The 16,682-nt window shown below is 47.9% G+C and overlaps 1 protein-coding gene across 1 annotated transcript in view; it reads right to left on the bottom strand.

Annotated features, from left to right (window-relative positions):
- Window positions 1-16,682, bottom strand: part of LOC103358974 (sodium/potassium-transporting ATPase subunit alpha-1-like) — a 27,553-nt gene that overhangs the window by 5,965 nt on the left and 4,906 nt on the right. Inside the window, exons 2-11 of the mRNA XM_008284137.1 lie at window positions 8,193-8,306; window positions 7,641-7,700; window positions 6,292-6,393; window positions 6,061-6,162; window positions 4,729-4,842; window positions 4,276-4,410; window positions 3,433-3,550; window positions 3,067-3,335; window positions 2,667-2,975; window positions 72-389 (exon numbers count right to left, since the gene is read on the bottom strand). Coding sequence (XP_008282359.1) covers window positions 72-389; window positions 2,667-2,975; window positions 3,067-3,335; window positions 3,433-3,550; window positions 4,276-4,410; window positions 4,729-4,842; window positions 6,061-6,162; window positions 6,292-6,393; window positions 7,641-7,700; window positions 8,193-8,306 — 1,641 coding nt within the window. The remainder of the gene's footprint in view (window positions 1-71; window positions 390-2,666; window positions 2,976-3,066; window positions 3,336-3,432; window positions 3,551-4,275; window positions 4,411-4,728; window positions 4,843-6,060; window positions 6,163-6,291; window positions 6,394-7,640; window positions 7,701-8,192; window positions 8,307-16,682) is intronic.

Raw genomic sequence — 16,682 nt, forward strand, 5'->3', positions numbered from 1 at the left:
ACCTGCCTTCACCCTGAGTCAGCTGGGATAGGCTCCACCCCCCACCACCCTGGTGAGGGTTAAGGTGTAGAGATGATGGATGGATGGATGTCAGATAAGCTGACCCTTAGTATTTTAGTAAGCACATAACATTTCCAAACTATTTTCAAAAAGCAGCTGTGATGATTGGTCTTCCTGTGGCGGCGCCTGGAATCAATATAAAAATCAGTACCATTAGAATATTTGTTCCATTTTGTAAACCTCAGTTTCCATACCTGGTACTTGTTGGTGGAGTTGAATGGGATTTCAGCAATTTTGGGGGTTTTGTCTCTCATTTCCTGGACCGATCCGCAGCACAGCTCAATACATTTGAGCAGAGCCGACTCAGAGGCGTCACCGGCCACATCTCTCTGGAGGAGGAAGATTAATCAGATTAATCAGAGGCCAGAACTGTTCCGTTGGTTTGTTAAACACTCGGCTTCATATATAATTTGAAAAACAAATATTCTCAGTTGAATCCAGCACAGAAAATCTCCGTCTTACTCATTGATTGTGTCCACCTACACTGCAAAAACACAAGACAACACAAAGGTTTGTTTGGGATTCTGCCCACAAAAGAAAAATGCTAATTTTCTCATCATAATTACTGGCCTTGATAAAAACCAACCCCATGTTTACGCTTCTCTCACTCTTGTTACAGTAACTGGGGGAAAATAATGAGCAGTGAAAAGAAAATGGCTGTTAATTAGAGCCATGATGCCAGCCAGACATTTACAGGTGATTAACACACGAGGAAACACGGACGCACCGAGACTCGCCGCGTAGACTGGTTATTAACACAGAGGCTGGAAACCAGAGCAAAGCCGGAGAGACAGTTACACAGCTGTGTGTGTGTGTGTGTGTGTGTGTGTGTGTGTTTTGGGGGGGTGGGGCTCAGGATAATTATGTTGGTGTATGTGTGTGTGTGTGTGCACTCCTGGGAGGTGAGCAGAAGCTGGAAAACAAGTCTGTGTGCGAGGTGGCACAAGTAAAACCAGATGAACTCAGAAACACAATCAGAGATTTGCTTTCATTTACAATTTTTAAACATCTGTTATCAAAGATCCAAAATCATTCTTTATTAACCCTCTGAACAGAGATTTGACTCTGCACCGAGTCTGGTAACTCGTTCCACCACCGAGGAACCACAGAGTCCAGCTACCGACCTGGCCCTGTTGTGGTGGTTGGACCAGGAGGCTCTGGTTGGTCCAGTTAGTGAGCAGAGGGAGTGTAGACCTGAAGGAGAGAGTTCAGGCAGGAGGAGATGTTCTCTCTGTGGTTCTGCTTCAGCGTCAGAGTTTGGATTTGAAGCAGCTGGAAGCCAGTGATCGATCAGAACAGTCCATGAGCTGTTTGTGGCTGGTTGAACACCAGACGGGCTGCTGGTTCTGGATCATCTGCAGAGGTTTGACTGTGGATGCAGGAGGCCTGCCAGTAAGGAGCTGCAGTAGTCGATGATATGATGAGAGCCTGGACCAGGAGTTGTGCTGCATGTTCAGACAGGAAAGGTCTGATCTTCCTGATGCTGTACAGGACGAATCGACACGACCGAGCAACAGAGGCCACATGAGCCTTGAAGGTCAGCTGGTCACCAATCATGACGCCCAAGATTCTGTCAGATTTAGTGGGTCTGAGTTGGGTTGGATCAGCTGGATGCTGATTCCTTGTTGTAGAGAGGGACTGGCTGGGATGACAAGGAGCTCAGTCTCAGAGAGGCTGACCTCAACCAGGCTGAGATGTCTGCAAGGCATGATGAGATCCAGCAGAGACCGTGTGGTCGTCCAGGGGAACGACAGGAAGAGCTGGGTATCATCAGCATAGCAACGGTATGAGAAACCACGGCCTGGATTATTGCACCAAGTGACGTTGTGTAAATTGAGAAGAGAAGGGGACCGAGCACTGACCCCTGAGGAACCCCTGTGGACAGGTTGTGTGGTTCGGACACTTCTCCCCTCCAGGATACTCTGAAGTATCTCCCTGAGAGGTACACAAATTCTAAGTTTTGAGGTGAACTGGACTGAAAAGCAAGCTGTGTAGGTCGGTAAATATCTTTATCGCCGCATCACCGTTTTGTTTCGTAACACGACTATCGCTGCCATTGGCCTGCTTTGGTCAAGAATACACTCTGGAAGCTGCATCTCCTCACGATGTCACAGCTTTGGAAATGTCTGAGGAATGAAGGTCAAGACACTCGTTCTAAAATGTGTTTGTGGAACCAAAGGCGTGCACAGTATCTGCAGCAACATCACTACAGTGTGTGTTTCTTTTCATAGAAGTGAGTGTTTCATCAGGCTGGAGCACTTGACCAGGAGCTGGCATTGCTTTAAAGGAAGTGAAGAAGAAAAACACTTGTTTTAACAGAATTTTTAAATTGTTTGAAAAGGGGCATTCAAATTGAATATGAGTCAGCAGTACAGAACTTCTCCCTCCTGCCCACATGATGAGCACACAAGCTACAGGCTGAGAATGAACAGAAGAACCTTTCTTGTAGTTGAACAAAGCAGAACAGATCGCACACACTCCTGCTTCGAGTTTTAACAGCTAATTATTTCTCAAAAAACATACAAGTCATGTAAAAAAAAAAAAAAAAAGGTACAAGACAAACAGTTGCTGCAGGAAAATGAGGTGTTAAAATAGAAAGAACCTGCCTTCAGAATGGGAATGTTGCTCTGCTCCGCCAGGAACACGGCTCGGTTGCACAGTCCGGCGATTCTAGCCAGAGCAGCCCAGGTGGCCGAGCTCCGGTCAAAGGAGGTACCGCTCTGGTTCTCAGTGGTGTCGGCCTCGTGGATCTGGTTGTCGAACCACATGTGGGCCACAGTCATCCTGTTCTGGGTCAGGGTGCCGGTCTTGTCTGAGCAGATGGTGGAGGTGGAGCCCAGAGTCTCGACAGCTTCCAGGTTCTTCACCAGGCAGTTCTTCTTGGCCATACGCTTAGCAGTCAGGGTCAGACACACCTAGAGATGCGATTGCTTTGGTCAGTTGACAGCTGAGCTGCTTTTGGGATCTGTAGCGGGATCCTTCATCACATGAAACATCCAGACTCACAGTGACAGTAGCCAGGAGACCTTCTGGCACGTTGGCGACGATGATACCGATGAGGAAGATGACGGCCTCCAGCCAGGTGTACCCGAGGATCAGGGACAGGATGAAGAAGGAAACGCCCAGGAAGACAGCCACGCCGGTGATGATGTGGATGAAGTGTTCGATCTCGATGGAGATGGGGGTACGTCCGACCTCGAGTCCAGAGGCGAGTGTGGCGATACGACCCATGACAGTACGATCGCCGGTGCTGATCACGATACCTCGTGCAGTTCCTGTAGCAGGCATGTGAAAGCATCTGTGATTTACCTACAAAACCTCTGACACAGAGATGAAACCTTGCTCCGTCTCTTGTGTAACCTGTTGCCATACCTTCAACGCAGTTGGTGGAGAAGAAAGCAATGTTCCTGGTCTCCAGTGGGTTCTCATTGGAGAAGTCAGGAGTACGCGTCTGGGGCTCGGATTCACCGGTCAGGGAGGAGTTGTCCACCTGGAAGAGGGAAAAAGAAGAAAATGGCTTCATCCGTCTTATTTACAACACACAGACAGATCCAATGACTGGCAAAAGGTTACGTGTTTCTTTCTCCTTCACCCTTATTTCTGTGGTCAGAACAGCTACCAAACAGCAGATGCAGGTCAAACGGCACTTTGGCTCCACAGTGGAGCAGCAGCTAAACGAGGCAGGTGAATGATCCAGAGGTGAACACAGACTGGCTGTGGCAGGATGCAGTCAGGTGCTTAGCGTAGGACCCAAAATGGCTCACAGACCTGTTCTCTGTTCTTTTAAGAATCCCGGCTCTTGTGATGTGATGAGTCTATTCATTAAAACAGTGCCTTCAAAGGAAAAGTCTAAGAGGGTGATGTGGTGCTTGAAGCTCTACTTCACTGTCAGATGGCAGTTTGATCATTCAGTGTTAAAAAACGAACACAAAGAGGCCTCGGCATCGTTTCAAAACCATTTTAACAACAAGTGAGAGTGAATTGCTCACAGTGTTCTTAGGTTTTATGAAAGAAAGCTTTTTGTCATTCAATATGTATATATGACATATCTGCAGTAACCTTCAAGAGGTTCAAGGCTCCAACAAATCCTATTTGTTCAAGTGCGAACTCAAGCACAGTGCAGACAGAAAGGTAAGTCCAGGAACTCTTTTAAGGTTTTAATTCAGGTTCAAATCCTTAAAAAAGGTTCCTAGACGGAAGAAAAAAACTTGTCACCTTGCAGCCGTGAGCAGAGATGATCCTCAGATCAGCAGGGATCCTGTCTCCACCTTTCACCTCCACTAGATCCCCAACCACCACCTCCTCAGCGTTGATGCTCTTCTTCTCACCGTCACGGACCACCAGGGCTTGCTATGAGACGAGACATGACGGAGACAAAGGAGAACGTGAGACTGAGTCTGTTGTAGCTGCCTCCAGTGTCCGACATGCACACAGAGCCCAATATGTTAGCATCGTGAAAGGATTTTCATTGTTAGCATCCAAACGACTGAACAAGGACAATGAGATGTCAAGAGCATGTGATCGTTTCTGTACAGGAACCAGGCTGAAACCTTAACACAGCAGCTGACATGATGATACTCCTGGTTTCAGTGTTGTGTTGTGTGCAAATCAGTCATCAGGGATCTTTTGGCTCACGTGAACATGAAGGGTTTAAAATGTGAAGGTCACCTGTGGGACCAGGTTCTTGAATGAGTCCATGATCTTGGAGCTCTTGGCCTCTTGGTAGTAGGAGAAGCAGCCAGTGATGATGACCACAGCAGAAAGCACGACACCCAGGTACAGCTATGAACATCAAAACAGAAAATCAGATTTCAAAAACTCTCTTCTTGCAGACAACGTCTCCTCCGTTTGCTATTCAAGGTTTTAGGACCATTACTTTCAGGATCCATCAGTCAGACTAAACCTGAACCAACATCTCCTCACATCATATGTTTTTATGAGATTAGTTCCAGTAAACAGTAAACTGATCCCTTATTGAATTTGCCTTCTTGGATAAATAAAGTATTTTTCATTTCATTATCATGCCAACAGGTGAATATGTTGGTCAGCATGCTGTCAGCACACAACATCTCTAAGATCTCTCTGAGTTGCCCTTCCTCATAAATTCTGAAATATTTTAGGGTACTGTGATCAAGTTGTGCTTGAATGATGCACCACATCAAGACATCCAACACCCCTTTTCCACCAACAACAACCAGGTGCTAGTTCCAGTGCTTAGTTGGTTCAAATCTGGCACCTCCAAAGAACCGGTTGCTTTTCCATCAGCCAGGAGCCCAGTCAGAACCGTACATCACTGCATACAGAGCCGTTTACCGCTGGCGCCACACAGAAGTCCACACAGGACTCCAGACTGACTTTGGTACCGGTGTGACCAACTTTCTCATCTGGTCGCACTTCCCACCTGGTCACAGGAGAAACATCTGACCTGCTGAACATGTTCCCATGTTCCTAAACCTAACCCTATCCATAGACTCTACAGTTTACGATGTTCCCTGAACGCCCCACATAGCAGGCTGTGCTAGCTGCTGCTGGTGGCCGCTGTGCTCAGACCGGTGTGAGACCAGAGATGACTTTAACAGAGTGAACCAGGAGGTTCTGCTGTCAGATCTATCCAGGATGAAGCCCAGTGATCTGTTCTCATGAGGTCTTTTCTATGAGCAGATTAAGTTTGTGCAGAACTTCTGTGTGTCCCGGGACTCATTCAGTACATCTGTGATCGGATCAGAGACGTCCTGGTGAAAAACGACACAAATCACCTCTTGTGTGTCCCATCCATCGGTACCGGTGGTCCCGATAGCCCCGCCCCCAGCCCCTGATGGACTCAGTGCTGAGCTCTGGCCCAGCAGAGAGTTGGTGACTGAAAAGCACCGGCTCTGAGAACCTGGAGCCGGTGCTTAGGCGGTGGAAACACAAACAACTGGTGCTAAGTCGGGCACTAGCACGGAACCAGCACTGGAACCAGCTCGGTGGGTTAGGGTGGTACCAAAGACCTTCTCTTACATTATCGTTGGCTGGCTCGTCCTCCATTGCAGCCTGAATACCATAAGCCAGGAAACAGAGGATGGCACCGGTCCACAGAAGCATGGAGAAACCACCAAACATCTGGAGGAACAGAGAACAGAGTGAAGCTTGTGAGCATCATGTCTGACTGTAAAACACTCGGAGACGCGTATCAGGAGAGACTTCCTGAACACTGTTTCTCCATCGTATTGAAAAGAAAGCTGAAGGTACCTGTTTGCAGAATTTGACCCACTCTGGGGTGGTGGGAGGAGGAGTGAGGGCGTTGGGTCCATCACGGGCCAGAATCTCAGCAGCCTTCGCACTGGTCAAACCCTGGTGTGAGGAAAAGATACAGACCTGGCTACAGTGGTGCTAGACTTATCTTTTCTAATTATTGTTGTTCCAGCAGCCACACATGCACACATAACCTCAGTGCCACATGTTTCGGTCCAGAGGGGACTGTAGGTGTTAACAATTGCCTAGCAACACAGCATCAACAGAAAACAGCCATGTCCTTCAATAGCAGGTAGGAGGAGGAACGCAGGAGGAGGAGGAAGGTAAAGGAGGACACTGAGGAGAAGAGATGACGGTATGAAATCAGGGCAGAGGGGGTTTCTGTGCCTAATAAATTATTCACCACAGTTGCACACGCATGGCATGCACGCACTTGCAGCGCTGGAGGCCCCCGTTAGAGGCACTGATTTACGATTCTCCTTGATCTTTCCTGCATGACCAGGAGCACATTTGCATGAGGAGAGAGACTGCTTGGTGGGGGTTGGAGCTCCGTCTCTACTCTGATGGAGTCCATCGATGTTTCAGGAAAACATGTCAGTGTCCCGTTTATCCAAGTTATCTGATACGGGTTTGGTAATGAAAGTACATTTCCTTTAAGTGTCGGCACAAAAACTGAACTTGAAAATAAAAACGAGTTGTCAGCAGATGCTGCTGTGTGTAGAACAGAGCTAGTTTATTCTATTGAGTGAATGTGGAGGAGCTGAAGAAGCTGTGTGAGGGACCGTGTCGAAGCTGACTGGGCCGCTGTGACGGTAACAAAGCTCGATAAGACTTTTTGATCATCAGTTACGGTAAGAAAATATCTGAACCTGGCCTTCTCCAGATGATCAGCGAGAACAAATGTAAACTATTGTCAGTCTCCAAACTGCACTGAGATGAGTCGACATGTCCTCTCTGTTCTTTTGACCGTGTTCTGTTTCATCTGGCCTCTGGAGCGGCTGATCACAGCCTCCATAGCTCTTCTTCATGAGGACGTCTTCCCTCTTTAAACAAAGTTTCTCTGTTTAATTCATCTGAGCCTCATTAATCATTCATCAGCTGAATGTCAACCGTCAGACGGGGAGAAAAATGGAAGCTAACAGCAAACAGTGGCTCATATGCGATCAGTATCTAACCGCCAGGCCAGATGGAGCACTTTCTACCATGGTGCCAGAGTTTGGAGAGAAGAACATCGGCTGCTGGAACAACATCTCAGTAACTTTTAAAGCTGCAGACGAGACACCACTGGAGTCTGAGGTTAAAAAGTTCATAGATGGGCACAAACACACAACTCCTATCTCACTCACGTTGCTGAGGTCGGTTCCATATTTGCGATTGAGCTCATCCAGGGTCAGCTTGTGATCATCCTGCAAGGACACAAAGACACGGTGCATCAGTCAAGTGTGTGTGGGTTCAATGTGCCAGGAGCTGGCGACATTTCCAGCTCTTTGTGTGCCGATCTTTCATTTTAAAAGGAGCACCTCTTACAACAATGATAAGGAAACATTCAGAGTTTGAGGGGCGGAAATGAACGGATGAGAAGAAAGGACACAGGGGAGGGGAGAAGGAAGCAAGAGAAGGAGAGGAGGAACTGGATAAAAGAAAGGACAGGAGGACAGGCAGAGGGAAGGCAGTGAAGACTGGTGGGGAGAAACCATGTCAGAAAAGGTACGATGGATCTGTGAACATAGAACATGTTGTGGGCTTTGAGTTTCACTCTGCTTCGCTCTGGTAGCGGAGTTTACACGAGAGAGGCTCATGAATGGAGGACAGACATGACAGCCACCACAGCAGAGAGGATGGGATGTCCTCCTGAGCAGGAGAGTGGACCATGTGAGGAGATGAACGTGAACACTCACCATGTCCACTTCTTTCTTCAGTTCATCCATGTCCTTCTCTTTCTTCTTGCCCTTCCCCTTCTTCTTGCCTCCCTGCTCCGAAGTGGCAGCCAGCTCATACTGCTCTCGTCCTTCCTGGAAACAGCACAGAGGCAGGAAAAAAAAAAAAAGAGTTTAGTAACAGCAATAACTCTCAGTGATCTCCCAGCTAACCTACCGTTATTACATTCCTGCCTGATTTGTGGAGGATATCAGCGATGTGAAGATCGCCTGCAGCTGAAACGAGGGCTGGACAGCTGGGATCGGTGTGGGCAGGTTCTTCTCAATGAGCAACATGAAGGGTCACAAATGTGCTTTATCTGTTGTTATGCCAGCTCTGATCACAGCCATGAGCATTTCAGCAATAAGATTGTTCATGTTAGGTTTCATTCTGCCTCTGATGCTGCTTTGCAGAACCGTTTCTAGGCAGGACAGATAGTGTAAAGGGTGATAATGGATTCTGTGATGCCAGTGATGCTCAGCCTCAGAGATCCTGTACCAGTGCTGTAGGACTAAGTAAGCTCCCAATCTTCTCCGTCATCTCAAACCGTGGCTCCTGTGTCACGCCACTTTGGGTCTCCACGTACACTTCAGACATTCACTGGCTATAACCTAAACAGCAGCGGCTCCCACAGCTCCGGATATCACGGGAATGTAACACTGAAGTCCCACAAATACAATCAGGAGAAAATATTCACAGAAATTGAGAAACTATTCTTGATCAGCACTTCTCCAAGTTCAGCTGCTTCAAACGTGTGTTCTTTGATCACGTATCCCAACTTGTACCTGAAGTTACAGTTGTTTTGTAGCTCTAATTAACCTGCAGAACATTAACTTCATTTTGTCTAACGGGCGTCTTTTTTATTTCTTGTCCTTTTCATCATGTTGCAGTTTCTTTGGCCGTCATCCGAGGGTCGCACAGGTTGGTGGATTCAGATCCACGTGTGTCTCTGGGGTTAAAAAGAAACTGAAAAGTGCATCTTTAGGGCTTTTTAAAGGTACTTTAAACATTAGCATAGCATCTGTATAGCAATGACTATTAGCTAAATAAAGAAAAGCAGCTCGCTCTATGTGTTCTGTAACCTCAGCTTCTCTGGTCCACGCATCTGCAGCCGATCCGGCCCAACTGTATGTGCTACCGGACCGACACCAGCTCAGTGTGTTCAGTGTATGTGCTACCGGACCGACACCAGCTCAGTGCGTTCAGTGTATGTGCTACCGGACCGACACCAGCTCCGTGGGTTCAGTGTATGTGCTACCGGGCCGACACCAGCTCAGGGTATCTCACCATGCTGTAGCGTGGGCGGATGGTTGCTGCTGGGAAGGTGCGGCCAGCACCCCCATTTGCTTTGGTCTAAGATGCTGGTTCTGTGCTGCAGCATCCAGCGGTTCTTAATGTTGTCAACAACCACCTCTGGTTTCTAGAATAAACCCGCCCATCAGAACTGTTCTGTGTGCGACGGGCATGAGTAACAGGCCGAGTGCTGCTGAGGTGTGTCTGATGCACCGTGAAGCCCGAGTGATGCCCGATGACTCACAACGCCAGAACACATTTGTCATTGTGCATCGTTTTAAGCCTCCATGTGGGTCGATGCACTGAAGCCTGGATGAGAAGAAAACAGTAAACACAGCTTGTCTGGCACTGAGCAAACTGTGGCCTAAATGGGGAAGACAAACTGCCACAAACTTTCACAGACAGACCAGAGTCGCCTGTTAGCGCGTGGCTGCCGTTAGGCTGTGCTATCAGGAGCCCTGTTGGACACTGGAAGCCATCCTGATCCTGGCTGGAGGACACCAGACCATCTGTCACTGCAAACACTCCTCCTCTGGGATTTACTTTGTCACAATGTGCAAACTTTTCAAAGGCTGTCTATTGGCTCTGTGGTTTTAAATAAACCATTTTCCATCTGCTTCAACCCAACTTCGTGTTTCATCACCTGACCGTGGCCCACTGGCTCCGGAGCACACGGTTCCTGTGGAGAAGGGAGGCATTCTGCTCCACCAGTCAACGCTCAGGACTATCACGGGCTGCAGTGTTTTACTCATCATCACATCCCTTTACAAACTCAACCAGTCATTTCAGGCTTCAGAGGATCAGTCGAGCTTAACCAGGACATTTTGACTGTCCACAGCAGTAATGAAAGCCGAGGGAGGAGCAGGCATCGCGTGGTTCTCGGTCAGTTAGAAGATAAGGCTTTCTTTGCGTGGTGAGAGAGATTAGGCTGCTGGGGAAAACTCATTTCACTTGTTTAAACACCCACATTTGTGCTGTCTCAGGCTTAAACACACAGAGCTTAGTCACTCACCAACAGCTTTTCTAAACAGAACCTCTCCAGCTACGCGACTCCAGGGTCACACAATAAACCAGTCATTTACTGGTAATCACACGGGGGGACATGCTGTTGATTTAACTCCGACTGCGACACACATTCTCTCGCTGGAGGCCTTTAAATAAACAGAGCAGCTCCAAGATTAGAGCAGATCTCACACAGCGTCCTGATAACAGGTGAAGAAGTGAAAACAGTTCAGGGAGAAAGACGCACGCTTCAAGTAAAGAAACGTCCTGTGTGTGACTCGTCTTTCACTCGACCTCCCTTATCAGCTCAGCCCGACCGGCGGCCTCTCCTCCGTCCACAGACATCCCCTCTCTGCATCTCTGACAGAGTGACAAAGGCCCGAGCAAAGATCAGCCCAGCCCTGGACGGCTGAGAGCAGACTGACAGCGAGACGGTGAGATAGCAGCGAGAATGACCAACACAGACGGGAAGCCTACAGAACAAGAGGTACAAGGAAGATGCAACAGCTCAGCAAGGCAGGACAGCGTCACACCAAACGTACCAAAGCACAAGACAAACCCGTTGATGTGCCTCTGGACGCCGCCGTCCTGTCCTGCAGGATCCACACTGAAGCAGAACACAGCCGGTCCAGTTTCTAATGGTGACCAAACTAAAAGATAAATCCTGTAAACTGGGACTGGTGTGATGAATATAACATGACATCAAGGAATCTGCCAAGTTTTTCAAAATAAAATGAACAAGAGAGATTTGCAACTATTTTTACGCATCTGTGGGACCAACCAGTTTAGCTGTATTCATTCAGCACCAATCAGGGAACGTCCCAGAACCGACAATATAACACGATGAAGACGGACCCGATGATACCATCTGGTCAAACAGCAACAAGGATTTAAAAAGCAAAACTAGTGTCTGAAGATGATTGCTGAGCACATCATTTTGTCCAAACTGAAACATCTCAACAGCTATCTGATGCACGGGTATTGGGTTTATCATTTAGCCCGACCAGCACCAACACCATCTATACAGTCATTTAAGGAGCCTCTCTGAATTTACTGCAAGATAAACAAAACCAAACTAAATGAATTTACCTATTTAGATGAACTATTTCAGAGACAAAGCCTGTTTCCATGAGCTGGGCTGATGCTGGAATACTGGAAACTGCATCAACTTAACATCAGTGTGTAATTTAAACTCAAATCTTTGTGACTGTTGACTTCGAACTGATTTAAGGTCGAAGAAACAGAGTGACGTTTGCTTAATGATTTAATTTTTCTTCACCTTAAACGTGTGATTTTGACTCTGCTCGCTGACCTGGACAGTTTCAGACTGAACAGACGACTGATCGATTACCAGCTGGAGCTCTTTAACGGACTGATTACAATGACAGTTGGCACATGTCCATGGTGCCTTAAGGATGGAACCCATCTTTGGATTTTCCATCAAACATCAGGTCGTAATTTTAATTTGTCCAGTACTTTGGTTTATGGAAACCTGCAAAGCTAATGACATTCCAATCAGCCTCTGCTGCACATAGTCTCTGGTGCAAACGAGCTAGCATTAGCTTATTAGCACAGTGGATGGAGATGGTGACCAAGGGAACCACTATTATGAGCATTTCAGCATTTGGCTCAAAGCACTCTGAGTCCTACATGGCATCTTACTGGAAGGTTCTATGTTATTCTGTCTAAATGCACCATGTCATCATGCTCTTCAGCATGAAAAACAACCCAGAGCATTAGTTTGAATGCTCTGGGTCCTGAATCAGCTCTGGGATCTGAATCCACCAACCTGTGCGATGACGGCCAAAGAAACTGCAACACATCCTAAACATGTGTCTGAGGACAAATCGACCACCGTAACAGGTGAAAAGTGCGTCGTCTTCTTAGTGAGTGTGCTAATCAGACAACGTCAAAGCAACGTGTTTCACAACAGAAAGCAGCCATCGATCAGCAGCTAAGGCTAATCAATACTTCAACACGGTACAGGGATCAGAGGTGTTGCTGTTAGCAGGGAAGGAGAGGGCTCGCCCAAACACCAAGTCAGGACGGCAGAGCCATTTGTCAGCGAGCAGCACCACACTGGTCCGGGATCAGATGACCAAATATGGACATCCTGCACACAGTCATGGGAACATGCAGCTTTTTTTTCACCACAGCAGCCTTTAAAGTTTCCCAGAGCAGAGTGTGTGATCCCAGCACATGTTATTGTTGCTCCAGCCCCCCAGCCCGCTAAGCTGGGAAAACACGGCTCTGGTTCTGGATCTGAGCCGCTGGACCCCGAGGGCCCCCAGGGCCCATCTGGCTTCAGGCAAATAACTCACAAAGAGCGGTCCGGAGTGGTGGAGCACAGACGGGTTTCCAAAAGAGAGGACGGTGATTTGTCTGAGCCTCATCATGATTCTATGGAACAGAACACGATCAGCGTGGAGCTACAGGGATAGAAATGGTGTCAAAGTCAAGCAGCACGTTTCTGCTAAACTGCTGCAACCACATTCATCACCACTGATCCAGAGCAGGATTTAAGTGAAGAAAGCTTCCTTCACAATAAAAAGTACACTCCCAAGAATAATCGGATCAGAGTTTAGCTAGAATGAGATGCAGTTCTGAGCTGAACAGACTGATCTCCATCAATATTCACTTATATGTGTATATATAATGGACTTAATGCCGTTCTATATATTCATTGTTATTGCCTCTAAACAGGCAGGTTGGTGTTTGAATACTTGGTTTTTTAATTATCAGTTTCCAGTGTCCCAAATAGGACTTTTGTTTGTTCTTTAACTCTTTAACCATCTAAAGTAAAAGAAAATAATTTGCAGATTATTTACCAAGAAAAATATGCATCAGAATAGATTATCAGACGTTTGGTAGAAACCCAGAGCAGAGAGGAGACGTCCTGCTCTGCTCTGGGTTGTTTTAAGGATCGGGTGGGACTTGGTGCCTTTTCTTGGCAGATTTTTAAATGGGATACGTAGAATAAAGTGATTCTGAAGCATCAGGACTGTAGGATGGGGTTGGTGTATTGTACCGAAGGAAATGAGTAGTTCCAGGAGCTCGCTGTGTGAAGACGACTTCCAGACGCACCCTGGGTTTGGGCTTTCACAGCATGAATACTTCAGTTTCTTCTTCCAGAACAAAAGTCAGCTGAGGAATGACCCTGCTGGCGTTGGTGACGCATGTCGTACGAATTCACAAACTAGTTTCACAGAACAATAAAGATCCCTTCATATGTTCACAGCAATCCGCCACTTTCTTTACTTGTAAAATGATTTTTCCAGTTGACACGGCACAATGAGACAGATCCCAACAAGGACTCGTCTCACCACTGACTGCTGTACAAACCTGCTCTGGTCCTGTGAGGAACACTGAAGGCTTCTACAAGTGCATCATGTCGGCTGTTGTTTTTACAACCTCTTAACAAGAAACGACGAGAAATAGTAGCTACAGCAGCAGAACAACACGAGCTCGCTTCATAGCCGCCTGGTCACCTAAAGAGTCTGAGCAGCAGGCAGCGGGTCTGTGCTGTCCATCTGCAAGATCCAAACCACGTCGACAACTTCACGTCAATGAATGCAGACGCAGCAGTGACAGAATAAGAATGCTAACTCAGCACATGGTCCCTGGCAGCAGATGATCTGGTGGATGCTGGACCAGCAGGAGTGAAGCCGGAGCTGCAGCTCCCTGCTCTGACTTCTACAGCCCTGATCAGACCGCTGAGCCGAGGTGCCTGCTGAGACATGGCCAGCTGGTTTCTGCCTTTACACCTGAGCCGCTGGACAGCGTCTGCTTCATGTGACACTGAAATCTTGTTTTTTCACAGCACTTCATTTAATTCCAGAAAAGATGCGTCGTAACTGACAGTGTTCAGCACCTAAAACTAAAGCAGGCACTGACAGACACCAGGCTGAACCACGGCTACACAGCTCCATCCAAACTCACAACATCTCTGCTTGAAGCATTTGAAACAACTTTCCAGGGACTTGGTGCCACTTTCTCGGCACAAGTGGACTCGCTGTGGGATTCTGACACAATGGAACCCTTAAAATAAGCCGAAGAGAAACCTGCGAGGTCTGACTCATGCAGGACAGAAATCAGTGCATCCTCAGTCTGCTTCCTGGTGACCTTTAGGGACGGTGCTGCACGTCACCTGACCGAGGGCTTCAGGTTATCAGGCGCCGACGATTGTTTCACCTGTAGCAGTGCTGCAATACGCATCTTTCTGCTGTTAGAAGCAGCGACTCAGCACAGACACAACGGTTTCTTCAGCTTCTATCATCACACTGACAGATGTTTGCTGCTGCTGTCAAATCTACGAGTGACGTGTTGAGGAGACAGTGACCATCCTGCTCTCCTTATCACTGTGCTTCGTTGTGCCACCTCGGGGTTCCTGGGATCTACCAACCACTTCAACGTACCTTGAAAAGTGGGGGGGACATGAGGCTTGTGGCGTGAGGTAACCAACGCTGACATCCTCACAGGAGACGCAACAGGATGTTTGGCAGCATTAGCACACAGCTACTTACACAAACACTGCAGAAGATGCTTCAGTGAATCTGTTCAGACCAAATCCAGTTTTAAAGCAGGTGAAGAACAGCTGGCAGGTAAGTCTACCTTCACAACCAACCCAGCCCCTCCAAGACAAAGGAAAGTCAGCAGCACACCTGTCCAGGAGGAGAACACCACGAACAGAGAACACTTTGCTGGTATGAACATGTTTTAATGTGTTGTGTCACGTAGGCAGCTGCTGCCAGCGCTGGACTCATCTGGATCCACTGTTTCCGAGCACATCTGCATGAGTAGAACCTGAGATTGGCCCAACTCTCCTGTCATGGGTTAGACTTTGTAAAACCTTCAAACAGAGCCGGGTGTAATCTCCTCTCAGACCGTTTGAACGCTGAAACGTAAAAGGGAATGTTTATCCAGCGTTAGCTTCAAACGACTGCAGACTGCAGCTTCAACACCATTAAACTCAACCAACGTGATCTTTGTGCTTCTTAATATTTTACGTGAAGGTCCTGCATTATCCTCACATCAGCCATGTCGAGTTCCAGATTGGATCTGTTCCTGAGCTACTGGAAAAGACGTCAGCATGTCAGAGACTATCCACAAAAACACCAAGACACATGAATGCAGGACGTCCAGACTCCTGGTGTGTGTCTGCTGCATGTTTGCATTAAAATGTCTTGTAAAATAAACCAACCACGTCTCTCCAGGAGGAAACAAGCCAGTGAAGTGGAACCTGGGACAGTGGGCTGAGGACAGGCCACAAGGACGGCACATTACACAGACACAGACGTGATGATGGAGGTGACCGGAGGAACAGGCGGGCGGCTCTGGAGAAGAGTTCAGGAGTAAAGACAGCTGTGTTCTGAAAAAAACACACGGCGCTGCTGGGTTCTATCTACAGGACTCTGAACAATGCTTCTTTGTGCTACGGCCAGAAAATCTGCATCAAAACAAAAACAAAAGGCTCAGAATCGGTCCATGTGACCGTTAAGACCACAGGCATGTGGGCCCCTCCACCAGCACCAGCCCACACTGCTGCCTCCACACGCACCAGAACCAGAAGTTGTGCTTCGTGTTGGGACTTTGTCAGGAAAATAGTTCAGAACCTGACACCAGGTGACAGAGTTCATGACGAGTTGAAGTTGAGCTTCATCAGTCTAAGTGCTGGTTTAGCGTCGGCGACGGTGAGAACTGTCACGTTACAAAACTGGACCAGAAGAGCGGGTCGGTCCTGTGAATGAAAGAGGCTCTGAATAGCAACAGCCTCACCAAGAATGTGGGAGGCCTCTTTCCCTCTGCTTTTCTTTTTCCCGTCGCCTGGGACAACAAGCGCCCATCAGAGGAGGGCGTCCGGTCAAGCGCTCGCATATTTTAAAGCACACACGTTTTACAGGCAGGACTCCTGCTCGCTGCCAGACACACAAGCTGCTCAGCGAGCTGGGTCCTGGGTCGGGCCGGTTGCTAGCAGCGACGGTGGCCACGCCCCTCCAGATCTGTGAATGGACAGAGTCCCGTGTTGCTTCCCCTCTTCCGCCTCCCTGCTCCTCTCTTTCTTCCCATGTCCCCTCTGCTCGCTTTATTCCTTCACTTCCTGCAGCTTCTATTCTGCTCAGAGAGTGAAAGGAAGGCATGCTCATGTCCCGGCCTGGTTAACACTCCCTCCATGTCCC

Source organism: Stegastes partitus, unplaced genomic scaffold (genome assembly GCF_000690725.1).
Source record: "Stegastes partitus isolate 25-593 unplaced genomic scaffold, Stegastes_partitus-1.0.2 Scaffold348, whole genome shotgun sequence".
NCBI classification, from domain to species: Eukaryota; Metazoa; Chordata; class Actinopteri; family Pomacentridae; genus Stegastes; species Stegastes partitus.